We start from the raw sequence: 17,662 nt of genomic DNA on the forward strand, positions 1-17,662 counted from the left end.
AGAAGGACACCTCTCTCTCTTTCTCTTTCACAGACAGTTTCTCTGTGTAGCCTTGGCTGTCCTGAACTTGCTTCGTAGATCAGGCTGGCCTCGAACAAACAGAGATCTGCCTGCCTCTGCCTCTCTGAGTGCTGGGATTACAGGCGTGCCACACAGTGCCTGATTCCTTTTATTTCTTATCCCATTAACCACTTTATTCCCATAGAGATGCTCACATTACTTTGGAACTGTTTTGTCTCTCATTTAATTGTTTACTAACCCCTAGTTTTTGCTCTGCTCCCAACAATGGAGAATAATTATTAAGGCAGAGACATCTCTGCTTTGCTACTTTGCTTTTTGAAGACTGGTATAGACACTGTTGGTGGAAGAGGTTGCTTTTGTCCCTCTTTATCCGCAGAGAATTAACGTGAGAACATCAGCAGACAACTACTAGTGTCAGTGAAGTTATAACCTAACGTTTGCCCCATTTAAACTCAGTGTTCACGATGTGAATATGCTTTGGAAGTTTGCAGTACAAAACAGAACAAGTAGTATTTTTCTTTTCTTTTCTTTCTTTCACAAATAGAAGACTTGCTTTTACCTAGATCCTAGAAATCTTGCTGCATAATTTCCCCTTAAATGGACAACTTTCATCTTTCCTCACTTAAAGGAAGCACTTTTCACTTCCTTCAGCAGCAGCTTCACTGCCATTGAGATCTGAGGCCATAGTCAAGTCTAGTAAATGTTTGAATACCGCTTTGTGATTGTAAGGCGGCCAATCTGATAATGCACTGGCTCCTGGGGAGCTGCTATATGAAAACTGGATACAAAGGTTAAAGAGGTGATTGATTTTTAACCCCAAGGAAGGTAGAATGAGACAGTGTTAGATTTCACTCAAAATGAGGGTATGACCGGAAACTTGTGAATTCTTTATTTCTGGAATTTGCTTAATATTTTTGTTCCATGGTTGAACGTAGGTAACTGAAACAACAGAAAATGAAACTGAAGCTGAGGTACTGTTGAAAATGAATTAAAACTCTTAAATTGACTCTTGTATGTTTTAATCAATCACACCCTTTAGGACCATGTGATGATTCTTGCTTTAAAGGTAATAGAAATATTTTTCAGTGGCGTTAAAAAGTAAAGGAAAGCAAGATGGCCTTCCATATTTTAAACCAGGTTGTTGGCCTAGAAGTCGCTTCTTCTGGCGTGAGCTCCACAAAGTTAATAGTAACATCAGCGTTTTCCCCTATGTGGGCGTTCTAGACAACCAAAGGCTAGGACTGAATTTTCAACTTAAGGAAGTATCAAGCTGCTGTTAATGGGATGGCTTTCATATTTAAAGAAAAAGTGAAGCAGAAAGTGCCACAAATCATAAAAATAAAATTCTGAAGTTATATTTACTCACAAGTAAACCCTAAACGCATAAAAAAACGTCCATTAACAATCTGCACATGCTCTTCCTCTCTGCGAAGCGTCTCTGCATAGAATTTTTCCAGTGCAACAGTAGAGGGCGCTGCCGACCCGCGTTCCGTATTTCTTGAGTTTCTGTTCAGCCTAAATTGCTCTGTACTCCAATGTGACATATTTGAGCTCGCTGCTGAATTCTCACACCGCAATAATCAAACAGTGCACAGAAACAATGCCAGAAAGAAAATAAAGACGGTCTAAAGCCATTCTGGTGATAGAAGGAATAATAACACCTTTTGGAGTTAACGTGGCTTTTAATCAACGCTCCTTACAGAGATGATAAATGAGAAGGGAACTAGCGTCACAGGGGTGGGCTGTTACATGCTTCCCTTAATGGCTCATTAACTTCTTGGCTTTTCCCTCCTACTCCTGCTCATTTCCACGGCTTCCCAATCATTTCGAAGGAAACTTCTAAGAACTAAAATACTTACAAACTAAGGCACCCTGAATGTTCTGGTTTCCCAAGTTTCGTTATGGTAACGTAAGGTCGCTATTTTCCATTGCGTACGAACTAAGATCACCAGAAAGCTATTTTAGAAAGATGTTTCCATTAGAATCTAAGAACAGTGGGCGAAACTCAGAGGGGGATCACAAGTAATAAAATACAATGTTTCAGATGTGGGTAAAAGAGTTCCATAAGCCTGGGAGAGACCGTGAGGCTGCTTGATCAAGAAAGAAATAGCATTGAATCCCTTGTCTCAGCTGTAGTAGCAGCTTGGACATAATGTGTCTGAGTCTTCAAGTGTGGATTTATAGAAAGAGTTCAACATGTAGAGACAGCATTTAAGCAATTCAAGGGTAGACATCATATTTTTGTCAATATCGGATCTTGGGAAACTCGAGAAGAGAAACCCCAGTTGATTCCATTGTAGGTTAGGGCAATCTCTTCTACATTGCAAATGGATGTTCAGAGCAATACTAATGGATTTATTTACATAGAGCAGAAAGTTCCTGCACACACATGGCAGCTGCTCCTCCCATCGACCGTGAAAGTAGGTGGGACAGGTGCCCTGATGTCATATTTACAGAGTGCATTACAGAGTGCATTGTCAGGTGCATTGTCCAGGAAGGGCTGCCTGGGAGGGTACCATCCCCACCCCCTGAGCTGCCTAACTTTCCTCTGTGGTGGGTGCCACGGCTCACCACAGAAAAGTCAGGCAACGCTCGGGTGAGATATTCAAGCGTGGCAGATCCATGTCAAATCACAGCCTGGAAGTGCTCGAGCACAGTGAGGGTACATTTGGGACTCAAATCCCAAGTCTGAATTCTGGCTCCCCCTCACATCCATCTGTGCTTCTGGGAAGGTTGCTGGGTGCTTGTAGGTACCACTAAATGGTCTGGATTGGAAACTTCGTAGTCAAAAGTGTTTGGAGGTGGGTGGGACTTTGAGCATGCCATTACTATCAGATGGGACCATGAGTGTGAAGTCCTCAGGATACAGTCAGTGGCTTTGTAACAGGAAGAAGGTGTCCTGATGCCTGCCCTGTGCTACTGTTCAATAACACCCTTACCAGACAGATGGCTGGACCCTGCTCATGGGTTATGCAGGCTCTAGATCTATGACATGGTAAAACACACACTCACACACACACACACATACACACACACACAGAGAGAGAGTCTTATCAACTATATCCAACCTGTCTTCCAGTTGCTACCATGCATCCTTTTCCTGTATCTAGGCTGATGAGTGCAGTCCTCACCCCTCATCAAGGAAACTTCTCTTTGCAACAAAAGGAGACCATTACACAAAACAAAGACGGATGAAAACTCAGTTGTGTAGCCTAATCCCAGTTGATACATCTACAATACAGCTCCCATAACTACCTCTCGGGGGTCATAGCTGAAGAGGGATTGGAAAGACTGTGTGAGCCAGCGGAACAGGGGGTCTGCTGAGAGACTGTTTTTTTTCAGAAGCTATACCCACAAAGTCTCACCAACACGACTGCTGAAACATGAGCTGAACAAGGACAGGACGGCAACAACAGACGTGCCAACTTGGACAGAAAAAGACCACAAGGCCTCAACTTTGCACAAAGAACTACAAGCTGCTAAGGAATGCTGAAAAAGGAAAGAAAAAAAGCCTTCCTCAGGGAAGAGCATACAAACTGGTTATCTAATTCCAAAGGATCAGCCCTGAAAATGTACATACAAGTATCAGTATACAGACCGAGCAGGTTTCATTTAGGACTGTATATGTATAGATACATACATATGTGTGTGTATATATAATAACAATTAATGAAAAGAAAGCAGGGAGGAATATATGGAAAGGTTTGGAGGAAGGAGAGAAAAGGGGAAAATGATATGTTATAATCTCAAAAATAAAAGGACAAGTTGGCAAAACTCACTTGGGAAATTGGACAGCATTTACCTTTGTATAGTTAGGTCTGCTGTTTGACAGGAAACTGTGCAAAATCATTTAAAGGAATGTATGCAACATAACGGAGCAGAGTGGCCTTGGCCACCAACTGTAGATTACCCGTGTGAACTGCGAGTGGGTCTTCCCTGAAAAGATAATTTTTTTTCCCATGATGATAAAGCTGAAAGGTGATGAGCTACTCTGTAATAATAGATATGGCAGTCACAATATAGTGACTACATCCTGGTTAGTTACTGTTGTCTACTAGACACATCCTAGAATCACCTGGGAATGGGGAAACCTCGGCTGCAGAACTGCCTCACTTGCACTGGCCTTGCTCACGTCTCAGAGAGGCCGTCTTGATTTATGCTGGATGCGGGAGGGGCCAAGCCCACAGTGGGTGGCACCATCCCTAGGCAGGTGGGTCTGAGCTGTATCAGAAAGCTCTCCGAGCAAGCCAGTGAGGGAGACAAGTACTTTGCCTCCTCCATTGTTTCTCCTTGAGTTCCTGACTTCCTTTGATGGGTGAGCCAAAAACACCCTTTCTTCCCCAAGTTCCTTTTAGTCAGAGGGATTTATCACAGTAACAGAAAAGGAAACAAGCATAGTCAGTATCTCCTAGAATTTTGCTTTATTCCCCCTAGAATATTTAATTATCTTTTTAAAAAATCATTAATTAATTAATTACAATGTACTCACTTTGTATCCCAGCTATAGCCCTTCCCTCATCTCTTCCCAGTCTTACCACCCTTCCTCTTCTCCTCCCATGCCCCTTCCTTAGTCCAGTGACAGGGGAGGTCTTCCTCCCCTTCCATCTAACCCTAGCCTATCAGGTCTCATTAGGGCTGGCTGTATCATGTCCTCTGTGGCCTGGTAAGGCTAGACCCCCAAGGGGGAGGTTAACAAAGAGCTGGCCACTGAGTTCATGTCAGAGACAGCCCATGCTCCCCTTACTAGGGAATATTTAATTTTCTTAACACGGTCGTTATTATGGCTCTGTGGATATAGTCCTTTCCGTGTACATCCATCCTCCTACATGTTCACATGCAGACACCCACCTACCCACAAGCACACACACAGCTCATCAGCTAACTCTAATGTAGAAAATTGTTCTTTGTAAGTGACTTGTCTTTTGGTAGAAGAAGTTTCTTAAGGAGGTGAGAAAACAAGTTTGGCCTCAGAACAAAGAACTGCAGGTAAAGGACTGACTAAAGCAGTTTAATTATTTTGAGTTGCCTCAGGCCATCGGAGACTTTTCCTCAGTTCCTATGCCTTTCATCTTCATTGACATTCCACTAAATAATAACCCTGCCTTTGATTTAGAGAACACCTCTAAAGCCCCAAAGGGAAGACTGTTTTCCTGAGGACACTGAGTTGAGTACTCTGTTATCAAAGGCTTGCCTCGTGTGCCCTGAAGACTTCCATTCCTAGGTTCTTTTCTGATAATCAAACTGAATAACTTTTTTTTAAAAGTAATTGCTCAAATATGTTATAAATGTTTCAGCTACTCATTCATTTGAGGGATATTACTTAATCACTGTTTGACTAGAAATAAAGTTAATTTTCCCTTTGTTTCATTTCCACATTTGGAGTTGCCACAAGTTCTCATACTACTTGTTTTAGGAACTCCACAAGCTAGGCCACGGAACTACATACCATCTCAAATGTCAAAAAGAAGAATTTTAGCCCCTACCATCCTTTCTTTTAGGATGCCTTATTCCCTGTCATGAAGTAGGACTCATCTAACCCAGGGTATAAGGCTGGAAAAGGAAAAAACATTGAAAACAGATTATATTTCTCTTAGTCTCCTTTTCACTCGATATGGAAATGATAGCAATAGCTCCACAGGACCGCTAGGCAGTGACAACCACCCTGCAGAGACTGTGCAAGCAATAAATAGCTGGAGTCAGCCTCGCTGGCTCTCAGCAATCTGCCTTCAGGATGTTGCTGGAGTGACCATCAGTGAAATCTGGCCCTGGCCCTCTCCAGCTTAGGCCCTTTGTTTACTTTCATAGCTTTCCACGAAGTTTGCCAGGATCCTGCAAAGGTTTGACCTCAGCACTGTTGGCCTCTGGCTGAGCCTCAGCACTTTTGTGGCCTGTCACCCACCTCTACCCACTACTGGTTTTACACTCTGTTCTTTTTTTTTTTTTTTTCCCCACACTGCTTTGTTTTACTCAATCCTTATTCTTTGCTGTAAATTCCTCCTGGAGATCAACTGAGTTATCTTCATTGAATTCTTTTCCTCACCACACATTTCTCTGTCCTGAACTCAGATCTCCTAGAAAGCAAGGACAGTTTCTGATTCTGTCAAGTCCAGTTCCAGTCAAGCATTTAGTAGGGCCCTAAATAAACGTTTGTGAAACACTCGAACAATGTGAATTAGGTGCACCTTGATGTTTTTTTTGATGAGCTACTTGTTTAAAATGTTAGTTATTGTGACCTTGAAAAACTTCACTGTGAATACTTGTCATTTGGGAAACAGCAGTTCTCTCTAGAGAGAAGCTTACATTTCAGAAAAATGAAGTGTCCATTGGCAGAAAAGCACAGGGGACCAATGACTGTACTCTTCTCTTCAATGTTGTCTTCAACTGCACTGTGAGGCCACCAATTTATCATATGATGGGGACAACCTCAAACTGTTGAAAACTGTACCCCAAGATGAAATTTTGATGATGTTTTTATGAAAGGAAAGGTTTTAGTCACTTAGAGGAATCAAAGTTTCCATAAATCACAATTACTAAGAAGAAATGAACCAACTGCTCAGCCCAATGTTTTCTTCTTAAGCAAATGCTGACCTATGTATAAAACCCTTTTATAGTCTACAATAACTTTTTCCTTTTTTTTTTTTTGCTTAGTCTAACAAATTAGCTAATTCATTATATTTAAAAGTTCATAAACCATTTTTATTCCCAATACGAGATTTAATGAGCATTCTGAATCAGAACCATTGCTGAGTGTAGATGCTAATACCTAAAATACCCACGTACTTCCCCAAACCACAATAAACTGACACCTGTGGAGCAGAGAATTCGGCATCCTTTTCTGTGGTCACGTGTTTCCTAACCTTCCGACTCTTCAGTGAATGTATCTCTCAGTCAGTGAGAAATCACCAGATTCCAGCATTTGCATCTTTTGTTCCAGGCATTTGGCCAACTTAGTATGTGTGGCTTCATCATCTAAATTCTTTCTCAGAGGCCCTTGTCTTGAAGCCACGTGAAATGCTGAGAAATGACAGAAAGGCTTCTCCTTGCCTGTTAGCCCGCCCTCACTCTGTTCTTCCAAACACATTAATTACTGAAATTTTTACAAAGTGGTCTCTGTTTTGCCACAAAAAAAGACAAGAAAAATCAACAGCTGACTCTGGCCCAAATCAACGCACGCCCTCTTAGTCTTTTGTAATCAATATTAATCAAGTCCAATGCACTGCTGCTAGCCAAGCTGCCTGCGTGGATGAAGGGAAATAAAATGAAAGCAGTGGAAGCGGGAGTGTTTATTTTTGCCATGTGACCATAGCCTGTTTACTCACCGGCGGTCCCGGAGGCCCTGGGTTTCCTGGGGGTCCCGTTTTCCCTCGCCTTCCCTTGAAACCAAAAGAAAGCAGATTGAGTATTGTGATTTAATTTCATTTCAATGCAACAATACTTAGCAGCCTGGAAGACAGAAAAGAAAAGTTGAAGAACAACTTCAGGTCCACTTGGCTCTTGAATATCAATGAATTTTGAAGCTGAGGGCCAGTTCCCCATGACCACAGTGGGAAAACACTGCCTAAGAAGAGCAGATTCTAACCATTGTCCGCGGCCTATCTTGACACTCCAGCAAAGTCAGGACAGTGAGTGAAAGAGGATTTCGGATCAGCGTTTTGTCTGATGACTCTGCGGTTTCATTTCAAACAAAAAGTGCAATTTAGATGAAAAAAAAAATTTTTTTTTCCCAGGGGCTGGAAAGATGGTTCAGTGGTTACGAGCCCAGGCTGCTCTTTGAGAAGACCCGGGTCCCTTTTCCAACACTCACAACCACAGGGGACAACCACAGGATCTGTCGCCCTCTGCCGGCCTCCGTGGGCACTGCCGGTACATGGCTCACTTCTGTGCAAACACTCAGACACAATAGAACACAAATAAATAATCTCAAGAAAAAAAAAAAAAAAAAACTTCAAACAGGGTCTGAATTCTAATTTTATAGGCGGCACCCAAGGACAGCATTGGTTAGTTAAGAAACCGCTTCAGAATCCCAGGGGCTGGGAGCCATAAATTTGTACTTCAGAATTACTTCCAGTAATTCTTAACATTTGAAAAGCACTGCATTGTTAAAATTATACACTCTACCTATAGAATACGAACTAGCTCTTTTCTTCTGTCTGGATAGGTGAACCAAATGTACAATTTTTACATGTTAATCATTATTGTAGCTCAGTGTTAACAGACCCAAACTGATAACCACCAGGATTAAAATTACAGGGGCCACAAACACAGGCCTGTGCTAATGTGCTTAAGAAAGTACGTGTTTAATACTGTGTTAAAGAGTTTAGTTGCCATGATTACTTTTAATTTTATTTACTGTTCTTGTACGCGTGTGTGGCAGGGTACATAGCCATGGTGCCAGCGTACAGGTCAGACTATAACTTCTGGGGTCAGGTCTCCCTCTCCTCTTCACACATGGCTTCCTGGGTGCCCACTGGATCAGCCCTAGTTATTTGTTTTTTGTTTTTCTTCCGTTTGTTTGTTTACCAGTCAGGGTTTCTCTGTATGACAGTCCTGGCTATCCTGGAACTCGCTTTGCAGACCAGGCTGGCCTCAAACTTCCAGAGCTCTGCCTGTCTCTGGCTCCCAAGTGCTAGGAATAAAGGTGTTGCCCCCATGCCTGGTCCCAGTCATTTTCTTAACCTTTCGTCCCCCCAAAACAAGGAAAATAAGTTTGAGTTTTAAATTATATGCTCCAAGAGAGGAATGTTTCTGGGCTTATGCTTTCTGAACAGCACGGTTCCATCCCATTGTCCCCACTAAGAACATGATAATTGTGCTGATACCCTACTTATACATATCATGGCTCAGTGATCATGACACCTAAGAAGTAAAAGCATTAGGTTAACCTTTTCAAGCTTTTGAGTTGTGAGCTTAAGTACAGAAAGGCCCATTTCAGTCACTGATTTTATTTAGGCTTGAAGTTGGGGAGAAAGTCTAAAGCCCAGGTAGATCTGTAAGTTAAGCTTTGAGAGATGAGCAAACAAGCATTACGTTGTGATTGTGCAGATACATGTGCCCATTGCTATGAGAGAAAAGTAAAGCACAGACTGTTAAGGTCTTTATAGGATGGCTGTTTCACTCATGAACTCACAGCAGCTGTGGATACCCGTGAAAGACCTGCACGAGATTTGGCTGTCAATGTTCTGTTGTGAGTAGAGGAAGACCTCAGGAGGTCCCAGCCCTCAGGAAGAAGCAGCTTAATGGATGCTGAGGCGGTATGTTTCCTTCAGTGAACTGGTAAGTTCTCCAAACTCCCACAGCCATGCTTATCCACGCCTTATACACCAACTCTAATTAAATCCAATGGGTGACCCCCTCTCCCTCACTCCCTCTCTCTCTCTTTCTTTCTAAGAGATGAACGTAGAAGGAGGATTGGTTGGGAAAAATTAGTTCTGAGGGAAGTGTGGAGAAAACATAATGATGGAAAACATGATCAAAACACATTATAGACATATATAAAATTGCCGAAGGATAAATAATACCCACCCTTTCTATAAATACTCCCAAGTTCACCTCCACAGAACAAAAAAAGTTAAATTACAAAAGCGATACAGTTAGTGGTGTTTTCATATGCTGCCTATTTAAGCGATGTAAACTTTGGCTTTCTTTAGGGGACTGTAAGGTGAGAATGAATGTGTAATGTTATATTTTGTATATTTAGTACATATTTTACATGCATACATCTTCTAGTCTTGCAGTATATATTTTCTGAAAGTCAATATATTTGATTTTTACTAAATGCAAGTCAATTAATTGCCTTTGAGGACTAAGCACGAGTAAAGAGTTCACTTCGAAGTAGACGCATTATAATTCACTAATTTGCAGGAGTACTAGAAATGAAGTCAAAGGCATCTAAGCAGCTGATCCAGTCCTTCTGTAAGTGTAGGTTGAGTTAAAAATATGGGATCAGGTTTGCTTACATTCCTCTTTCTTCAAGAGAAAAATGAGTACCCGTTTGGGCTGGAAGTGGGGAAAATGAGGCTATTGATCAATTTTTATCACCGAGTTTATGTTAAGACAAACCAAGTGTCAGCCGGCATAACACAACACTGATGTGGAAGCTCTGTGTCCAGGTCTCTGGACGGCGAGGGCAACGATCCAGCCTCCCTCCTTTCTCCACTGATTTACATGATCTGTTACATTAGCCTCATCAGAGACCCACTGAGCATGCTGCAAGAATGCAGAGAGGGCCGATTCGCTCATACATCCTTCCTAAGCGCGGACAAGCAAGTAAGATATTTGTGAAGGTTGTAAATGAAAAGGGACATATTTGTGAGGGTAACTTCGGCCAGCACATATTTCCAGCTTAGGGCCTGAGTGTCTAGTAACTCCCAGAAGTATATTTGAACAATTTTAAGTGTGTGCTTTACAGAGCAATGCTTTTTTTTTTTTTTCCCCCTTTCAGCTGCGTTACACAAAACACAGGGAACAGGCAAGACCGTGGGATTTCGGGTCTCAGTGCCCTGCAGAGGGCACCCTGGCACAAGGCGGACAGAACCTTGAGGGAAGCTTTAGAGCAAGAAAGAGATATTGGGCCAATAATTTCTAAGGACATTAATAGTTCCCTTTCATTCCCAGACAATGTCTTTCTTCCTTCTAAGAAGGTCCAGGGACTCTCCCTCGCCTTATTTTTCCCTCTGTAAGGCCATTGCTCCTCTCACACCAGTTGAGTGCACTATTTCTTGTCCTTCTACAAGGTCTCTCTTTGCATTTAAAGCCATTAAGGGAAGAGCTAAGCATTTTTTTTTTTTGTACTGTAGTTGTATTACTTTATTGCTAATCATTTAGCCAACAAAATAGACACAGACCTCTCTTCTTTATATTAAGACTAAAATCAGATTTCTCTGTTGTCTCTAGCGCAGTGGTTCATAACCTGTGTGTCACCGGTGGAAGAGCCATTTTACAGGGGTCGCCTGGGACCACTGGAAAACACAGATATTTACATTACAATTCATAACTCTAGCAGAATTACAGTTATGAATTAGCAACAAAATTAGTTTTATGGGACTGAATTAAAGGGCAGCAGTGGTTAAGAAGGTTGGGAACCAGTGATCCAGAGCAAAGTGTAATCTCTAAATCGTGTTTTTGTTCACAAGGCTATGCAGCACTGGCCGGGAACACATGGGCCTTGGAGGTGGGGGCTGGAGGTAGGAGGATCGGGGAGAAATCTGTGATGTTGGTGGGGGGATGGTGACTACCCTCCCTCCGTGCCCGTCTGCCTCTGTGCCTGTCCCCTCCTGTTCCTGTCCTTTCATCTCAAGGCTCATTGCAAGTCCATTGTAAAGCTGGGCTTGAATATTTACGAGGGGTATCTTGCAGCCAACTCAGACAACTGCTGATCTAAAGACTGTGCTAGTTAGGGTAGATGCTGTTCAGAAGCAACTCTGGTAAATCTCATTTTACAAACTACCCAACCCAGCAAGATCTACCATTCCCTTCTTATTATGATCAAGCTAATCTAACACCTTCCTGAAAACCAAAGTAGAAAGCATAAAATCATAGATTTACTCCAAATGGTTACCTTGGAAACCTCAAAGAGGTTTTTGTTGTTGTTTGGCAACAGTAAAAATATTTTTGAACTACAGTTTAGACTTCTACCTAATGATCTAAGTCTAATGTTTGCTCAAACCTGGAAGGTCAGTTAGCATGGATGGTCTCCTCCACCTTACACCAGTTTCCAAAGTAAGGGTCTCAGATCTGGAAATCAGCATCCCCAATAAACCCTATAGAGCCCACATGTCTTATAAATGTAGCCCAAATAAAGTAGTTCAATTGGTTGACTGATTCTGTGAAGTTGGAAATGATCATTGTCAAACGCAGAAGCAGCTAGGCTGGGCTAGCTGTCTCTTTTCTCATAGAAGCATGTGTGTGTGATTACTTGTATAATTCCCACCATGCACACTGAGTAGAAAAGCTACATTTCAAAGCACACACACACACACACCAACCAGAAAATAACAAGTGAAGTGTTGACAAGGATATGGGGAAACGAGCATTTATAGCCTGCTGATACGACTGTCAAACAGTGCCATGACTGTATAAAATATTACGGAGCTCCTCTGTAGGTTGAAAATATAACTGCCATTTGATCTTCTGGGAATAGACCCCAGTACATACTTCTTGGAACTGAAAGGGTTGCAGGGGCTCCCGGGCTGCTCTGGATGGAAGCATCAATCCTTCCTTGAACCCACAGGTGACCCCTAGGCAACTCGAAGCAGGACGAAAGCCTTGTGTCTCTGCCCCTATACATGACCTGTGTCCTTTGCTGACTCTTGTCTTTCTGTTCAGCTATTCACGGCAGGCATGTCAGTCATGTTAATCACCCCTAATACCCGTGTCCCAAATTAACCTAATTACTTTTCTCCCACACTGAGGCTAACGACACTAAGAGTCAAATATTTCCTTGGTCTACAGGAACGTCATGATTAATGGGCCACGGGCCACGTGATTTAACCGCATCCTCCCCTGGACCACTGTAGCAGTACCACAGTCTCCAGCCATCGCCCTAAACCTGAAGAAAGACACAGTAGTCATGTCCTGGAAGACTTTATTTCACACTCGCATATATTCTATCTGAGCTATTTCTCCTTTCTAGCTTACCTCAAGTTCCAGGAACAATGAGCCTTGAAGGCCCCCAACCATCTCCCCTGGTGCCAGGGAACCCAGCAGGGACAGAGCTGAGATAACAATCAATCCAACCATAGTCTGTGCAAGCTGCTTAATTGGTATAACCCATAGTCCCATTTTTTTTTCTTCTATTGTCAGTACCATGAAGACAGTGTGAGGCCATCACCACACCTGCTCTCTTCCCAGTGTGAGCACACTGAAAATTATTTTCTTGTTTCTACTGTCACTTACTATTATTATATTTTTGATTAGATGTTTATGGTGCTGGGCAACTAACCTCAGTCTCCTGGATCTCCCAGAGTCAGGCCTCTGTCCTAGGACTCTGGTAAAACAAAGTCCATTGCAATAGAATTCTCGACAGCTATGAGACAGAAGCAACACAGATGCCACTTCACGGAGAGCGGGCTAAACCACATGGGATACATACATACAGTGGGCTGTTACTTAGTCTGACAGAAAGGACATTTTGTCATATGGTACAGCATGGGCTGGGGACTCGATGGCCTGACTCAGTGGCCAAATCCTGGCAAATACAGTGTAACCTCTTTTATATTGGTAGTTAAATACTCAAATTCATAGAGACAGAAAGCAGAAGCTGAGAGGGCAGGAAGAGAGGGTTGCTTATAGGAGACCATTGGCTTTATGAGGAGGAGAAGTAATGGAAATGTACTTCGCGACACTGCAAACATACCATGTCCTTATCAAGGCGAAGGGTGGTGGATTTCATGTTTAGTGCTACAATCTCTGAAATGTGGTAGAGCCAGTAAATGCCAATTCCTTTCATCCCCTATCCTTTTATCACTTTATCCAAACATCCGGTTTGCCGCATGAAAACATTTATAATGTCTCAAGGAACGTTTCTAAGGAATACAAGACAAAGCCTTCACAGAAGTGCAGTCATGAGCTGGCAAGATGGCTCAGTGAGGACAGCATGTGGACACAAGCCTGGTGACCAGACTCTGACGATAGTAATCCCCATATAGGGGGAAGGGAAGAGCTGACTTCAGACAGTTGTCCTCTGATCGTCACATGTGTGCAGACCCCCTGGCTGCACCACACACATGTACGACAAAAATAAGCAATATATTTCTTAAAATGTGCAGTTAACTCTGAGCTATGCATATAGATTTATAGAAACTAATGTAACAGTCAAACACCCACAGAAGCAGGAATAAGTTAGGGGATAGTATATAGCACTTTAAAATTGAACTGGATAGAGCAATAAGCATCTTCCGTAGAAACACAATGTTGGGGCTGGAGAAAGGGCTACTGGTTAGGAAAATACCCTGTTCTTACGGAGTGTTAGGCAGGCAATTCAGCTGGCCTGCCCTTAGAGACCTTTGGAGTGCTGACAAGGTCCTGTGACGTCATCTGGGCCAGGTCTGCCACGCTGTCCACGGCACCTCCACTCAGATGCACCTATCCACGGTCACCGCTGCCCGCTCCCACACTCAAAAAGTAAAATAAATACAAAACTTAAAGGCTGCTGTTCAGTTTGTGAAGAGGCTCAAGCAGGGAGAAGTAGTCCATGCCAGTGAGAAATTATGGCGAGTTACCCACGTGAATGAGGGTATTCCACGAAACAAAGACATTCTCACGATTTAGTAAACTTATTTATAGGATACATTGTCAAACCACCAGTACTTGCTGTGTTCAAGGCAAAAAATAAAAATAGATAGCGCAGAGGGTCACCATTGTCAGCAAGCGGGCAGGCAGGCAGGGCTATCTAAATGGATGGCATCTGTAAACCGGCAACTGTAAAACATCGCCGGATCCTCCCAGGATGACTTGCAGGTAGAGTATCTCAAATTAGACACTTGATTTATAAACGCTTCGCCCTCCACCAGCATTCTAAAGAGAGGAGTGCAAACCACGGGCTACTGGTCCTTCTATGGCTGGTGGCTGGGCTGTCGATAAGGGTTATGAGGGCAAAGAAGACGTTACAGTGGTGATGAGTTCAAATCCAGGGTGATAAAGAGACGCTAGACCCACAGGCTGAAATGCATGTCCAACTGTGTCTACTTCTGAAGATGGCTCCTCTTAAGTGTTCCCCTGTCCTTGACTGTATTTCACACACACTTAGGCATTGGCTGAGCCTGAACAGGTATCAGGGAAATGTTAATGAGGAGCAGACATGGCCTTGACTGGCACATACAACTGTGAATGGGGTGTTGATTACACAGGAAAACATTACAGTCTATCTGGGAAGTTTGAATGTCTTTTTTCTTTTCTTCTTTTTCTTTTCTTCTTCTTCTTCTTTTTTTTTTTTTTTTTACATTGTGAAAGGAAATAAGATTTTTGACTGATGTTGTAAAGAGTTACCAAGTTTCAAAATCAACGATGTATGCAAAAATGAGAAAAGAATCCCTATCTAAGGAATGTGTGATAGCCAAAGTGCATTTTACACCTTAGCAGACATTTAAAAAATACACCTATGACAGCAGCATCACTAGTGATAAAGGTCTTGTTACTTCAGGGATCAGACAAGCGGCCTTGTAAGGACTGGCGGGAGGATGTAATTCAGTATGAACAAGAGATCAGAAATAAGTGTAGAACTGTGGAAAGACGGATCCATACTGCCGCCTCCTCCGCTAGCAACAGGTTCCTAACTTTAAAAATCATTCTACAATTTCCCGATCTGGCTTTCCCCTTTCCCTTCTCTCTCTTTTTTACCAGTCCTCCTGTGTGTGCGCATGGGTGTGAGTGCACACACATGCCGAGGTATGCGTATAAAAGTCAGGGGACGACTTCTTGAGGAGTCAATGCTTGCCTTCCATCACGTAGGTTCCAAGCACTGAACTTGGAGCTTCAGGCCTGACAGTAAGTGCCTTCACCGCCTTCATCATCTTTCTTTTCCTTAAACGGACTTCATTAGTAACTAGTGATGCTTTTCAAAACCAGTTACATGTGGTCCTGACATTATTGTCTAACCTCCCCTGGGGTACACTAAAGAAATGATCATCTGAATAAATAATAACACTGGATCAAAACAGGATTGATGTTCCCTCAGTGTGGAGATTCTGATCATTCACAATTTGGCTATTCTACTTCTATACTTCTTTTTTTTTTTTTTTAATTTGACACATATAGTTGTATACACTGGTGATCTATAGTATAATATTTGATACATGCATACAATGTATAATAATAAGAGATACTAGCACATTCATTTCTCAAGCATCTGCCAATTCTATGTGTTGGGAACCTCCAGATTCCTGTCTTTGTATTCAGAAATAGAAGATAAGTTACAGACGGTAGCTACTGACTGTACCGTAGAACACTGGATGGATGGCTCTTGTCTAGTGCTTTAGTAGGTACATTATCCCCTCTCCCTGATCCTTCTTCTGTCCCTGCCTGTCCTTTAGTGACCATAGTGAGCCGGAGCAGACACCAGTTTTGCTTTCTTCAAGTCACATTTATTTTCCACTTGCTTTCCCCCATTCTTCCTGCCTCCCTTTCCCTTTCCCTTACCTCACCCTCTTCCCCAGACTCTGCAGGTCAAAACATAAACTCCACTTTGTTAGGGCCTCTAGCTACCTTGCCAAACCGCTGCCCTGCCATCCCTACTTTATGGCTGTTACTTGTGCACTTGGTTCATCTTGGTGTCACTAGTGGGACAGCAGAAAAGTGTGGCCAGATGATATCTTGACCGTGCTACGGTGTGTGTTGACATCCGTGTGACACAGGGGGAGGGTGGAAACTTTAAGCGCGTGCATGGCATTGTGAAAATGTGCCTGCCTCTCTGTTTTGGATGTTCCCAGACTGGAGAAGAGGGATTCGGCTTTCCATACTATCTCAAGGGCTAGAATGGCTCTACCAGCTTTCCTGATCTCCAAAACCAATTGCCTTCATAAGGCCTCGCGAACGTGGAATTTTTATCTTTCACTTTTTTTCAGGTGAGTATACAGCTTCAGATTTAGATCAGGTAAAACCTGCACGTAGAGAGACAAATGACGCTGCTACATGATAGTATCTTGCTGACGAGAAATGCTGAAGTGAAAACAATATGGTGACACTTACCCACAAATTTCAGAGGTTAAGGTTAGAGGAATAAGAACAAGTCCTGAATTACTGGACAATGATAGCACCCAAAAAAACCTGCCCCAAACACACTGTACTTGTAGAACACATCTTCTGAGTTTTTGAGTTACACATTTTAGAAGACATTTCCTTAGGCCAGTGAAGTGTCACAGAGCATAAGAGTGGCTGGTGCCTAGCGGATTAGACGCTTAGTGACAAGATGGGATGGGCATAGTCTTTCAGGAGTGGCTTGGACCAGCGCAACTGTGTTGTGTGTGCCACCTGTAGTTTTCTTTTCTGACTCTCACCACCAAGCTTTACATCACGTGTACTCTGTAGGCATCCCTCAGTCCACACTCTTTTTTTTCCTTGACAATTGATTAAATATCAGGAAAATGTATCGTGATCCAAACCCGAACACTTGGGTCACGTGGTTTGGCTGATACCGTGGATACATCTGTTATTAGAATGTTATTTTTCATTTCCTCAAACTTAACCTATACTGTCAGTTGGAACTACAAGTGGGTAAAAGTAATTTAGACTCTGTCCTTATCAATCTACGTCCCCTAAGCTCTCATCAGTTCTAGTTTCCAGAATGAAAGTGAGTCTTCCTGGAAAGGCAGGTGCTGCTGCAAATCCCTTGGACCACTTCCCAGGTTTTTCTTGTGACTCCTGTTCTGTCCCCTCTAGGGAAGTCTCTTGTTCCTAGAATCTCGTAATGCTACATGTAGTGATATATATGTAGAACATTATATTATACATATTATAATACATTATACACACACACACACACACACACACACACACACACATATACCCTAAAATTAATGTAACAAAACCGGCTTTCTCAATTATATGAAATGCCCATTCTGACCTTTAAGACCCTCCTTTGGTTACCTACCACCTTGAATACATTTTCCTCACCTTGAGCTCATGTATCTCCAGTCATTTATTAACC

The 17,662-nt window shown here is 42.6% G+C and overlaps 1 protein-coding gene across 2 annotated transcripts in view; it reads right to left on the reverse strand.

Annotated features, from left to right (window-relative positions):
• Positions 1-17,662, reverse strand: part of Col19a1 (collagen type XIX alpha 1 chain) — a 324,630-nt gene that overhangs the window by 107,210 nt on the left and 199,758 nt on the right. For both annotated transcript variants that reach the window (XM_060369802.1, XM_060369801.1), the window contains exon 15: positions 7,341-7,394. In XM_060369802.1, coding sequence (XP_060225785.1) covers positions 7,341-7,394 — 54 coding nt within the window. The remainder of the gene's footprint in view (positions 1-7,340; positions 7,395-17,662) is intronic.

The sequence above is a fragment of the Meriones unguiculatus genome, chromosome 16 (assembly GCF_030254825.1).
Source record: "Meriones unguiculatus strain TT.TT164.6M chromosome 16, Bangor_MerUng_6.1, whole genome shotgun sequence".
Lineage (NCBI taxonomy): Eukaryota > Metazoa > Chordata > Mammalia > Rodentia > Muridae > Meriones > Meriones unguiculatus.